Source organism: Apis dorsata, unplaced genomic scaffold, assembly GCF_000469605.1.
Source record: "Apis dorsata unplaced genomic scaffold, Apis dorsata 1.3 scaffold_631, whole genome shotgun sequence".
Classification (NCBI taxonomy): Eukaryota; Metazoa; Arthropoda; class Insecta; order Hymenoptera; family Apidae; genus Apis; species Apis dorsata.
Genome location: NW_006263826.1, coordinates 19,807 through 21,990, shown reverse-complemented (window position 1 = coordinate 21,990; position 2,184 = coordinate 19,807). Strand labels below are relative to the sequence as shown.

The following is a 2,184-nucleotide window of genomic DNA, read 5'->3' as shown; positions in this document are numbered from 1 at the left end:
TTAAAAAAAAAAAAAAAAAAAAAAAAAAATATTAACCGTAACATTATCACGCGTAAGTATTTTGCATTTTCATATATTACTTTGATTCGATCATACTTAATAAATCTCAGAAAATATATATGAGATATAATATACGTATGTTATACATGTACAGTTGATATATCATTATATATATATATTATACATTATTATACAACATGTTGCTTTAAATGCGTAAAATAATTTTAGTAAATTATTTAAATGTAATTTTTTTATAAATTTTATAAATTATTTTGAAATATTTATTTCGAATATTTTTCCTTAGTAATTTATTGCAGGTGTCAATAATTGTTAAAAGAAAATCAGGATCATTATATTAAGTATGTTTGGGCAGTCTGGAAGTACATCGTTCAGTAAGTAAAACAAATAATAACTTTTTGTCTTCTTCCATTTTTTTTATATAAATTAATTACATATTATTATAATTAATTTATTATTAAAGGTGGTTTCAATACAGCTACACAATCCAGTCCATTTGGACAGTCGGCATTTGGTAAACCAATCACTACAACAAGTTTTGGCACTGGTGCTGCACCAGTCTTTGGTAGTAGTAATACTTCTCTCTTTAGTTCAAAACCTGCGAGCTCTACTACTGGTGGCTTATTTGGTAATACTACAACTCCACCTGCATTTACTCAACCATCTTTTGGAGGTAACAATTTATAGATTATTTGATATTATTTGGTAAAATATTTTATATAAAATGCTTAATAACATAGGTATCAAAATTTTATTAATGCAATGGTTTGAGTTGAGTTTTTTAACAAGATTTGTTAATTTTTAAAATTAATGTTCTTCGATAGAATGGTTAATATAACAGGAATAGCAAAAGTTTGAATTTTGATATTTTTATATTATTTTTCTATTTATTAATTGAATTTGATTTATGAAATCAATCAATTGCATATTATATAATTTTAATTCTATTTATTTTTAAATTATTCATAGTTTTTCAAAAGTTGATTCTATTAGATTAGATTAATTAAAGAAACAATCTTTATTTTTTAATCAAAACTAATTTTTTGAGACATTTATATATATTTTATTAGAAATATTTAATTTAATTTCAATTTTAAAATATATTGTATCATTCTATTTTATATTAATAAAATATTATTGTATTATTATTTTATTATTATTTATATATGTATAAAGTGAAATATTTTTAATATAATGTCTAAAGAAAAAAAATTAGTCTTATTTAAAAATCTTTTAAATTTTTAAAAATGAGAATATAAATAAGTAATTATTAAAGTTTTAGTATTAATCGATGAAATTATTATTTTAGTTCGTTTTTATATTCCTAATATTAATTTCTTATAAGTTGAATAATAAAAATATAATTGTTTTTTTTCGTCTTTTTATAGGGTTTGGCACAACAAATACCAATACCAATTTATTCGGTACTCAGCAAAATGCAAGTACAAATCTTTTTGGTACAAGTACGGCAACTTCAGCATTTGGCCAATCAAACAAACCGGCTGGATTTGGTTTCGGCGCTACATCTGGAACAAATTTATTTGGACAACCTCAACAGTCAACTCAACAAACTACTCCTTTTGGACAAAGCAGTACTACTGGAAATACTAATTTATTTGGTACAACACCTGGTATGTCTATAATATTTAATCATATTATTCATAGAAAGATAAGAAGAATCTATTCTTTTATTATTTCTGCTTTCTTTATTTTAGGTTTTGGTAATACAAATACTACAACCACAAGTATGACCGGTACCGTTGTTAAATTTACTCCTGTGATTACTACCGATTCTATGTCCAAGAATGGTATATCTCATACTATATCGGCGAGGCATTGGTGTATCGCATCAATGAAAGAATATGAATCAAAATCTTACGAAGAGTTACGTTTTGAGGATTATTCTGTGGGACGAAAAGGTAATCTTATATATCAGAATTTCTCACAATAAAGATTCGTATTTTATATTGTAAAATTATTTATCTTACTTTCATTTGATGATTAGGACCTGGTACAGGAATTTTTGGTACACCAGCACAACCTTCACCTTTTGGCAATGCAGGGGCAGGTACTAGTACTGCGACAACGGGTAATCTAATGCAAATTAGTTATTGTATACGTATTAGATATTGTATTTTAAGATTTAAAATTGGTTTTAAAATTGAA

At 24.5% G+C, this 2,184-nt stretch overlaps 1 protein-coding gene across 8 annotated transcripts in view; it reads left to right on the top strand.

Moving 5' to 3' along the window:
• Nucleotides 1-2,184, top strand: part of LOC102674889 (nuclear pore complex protein Nup98-Nup96) — an 11,109-nt gene that overhangs the window by 877 nt on the left and 8,048 nt on the right. For 5 of the 8 annotated variants that reach the window (XM_006621311.2, XM_006621313.2, XM_006621309.2 and 2 more), the window contains 5 exons: nt 302-392; nt 482-691; nt 1,407-1,649; nt 1,734-1,937; nt 2,024-2,107. In XM_006621311.2, coding sequence (XP_006621374.1) covers nt 362-392; nt 482-691; nt 1,407-1,649; nt 1,734-1,937; nt 2,024-2,107 — 772 coding nt within the window. In that variant the 5' untranslated portion in view covers nt 302-361. Of the gene's footprint in view, nt 53-301; nt 393-481; nt 692-1,406; nt 1,650-1,733; nt 1,938-2,023; nt 2,108-2,184 lie in introns of those variants that run through there. The other 3 variants (XM_006621310.2, XM_006621312.2, XM_031513223.1) reach the window with 3 other exon arrangements.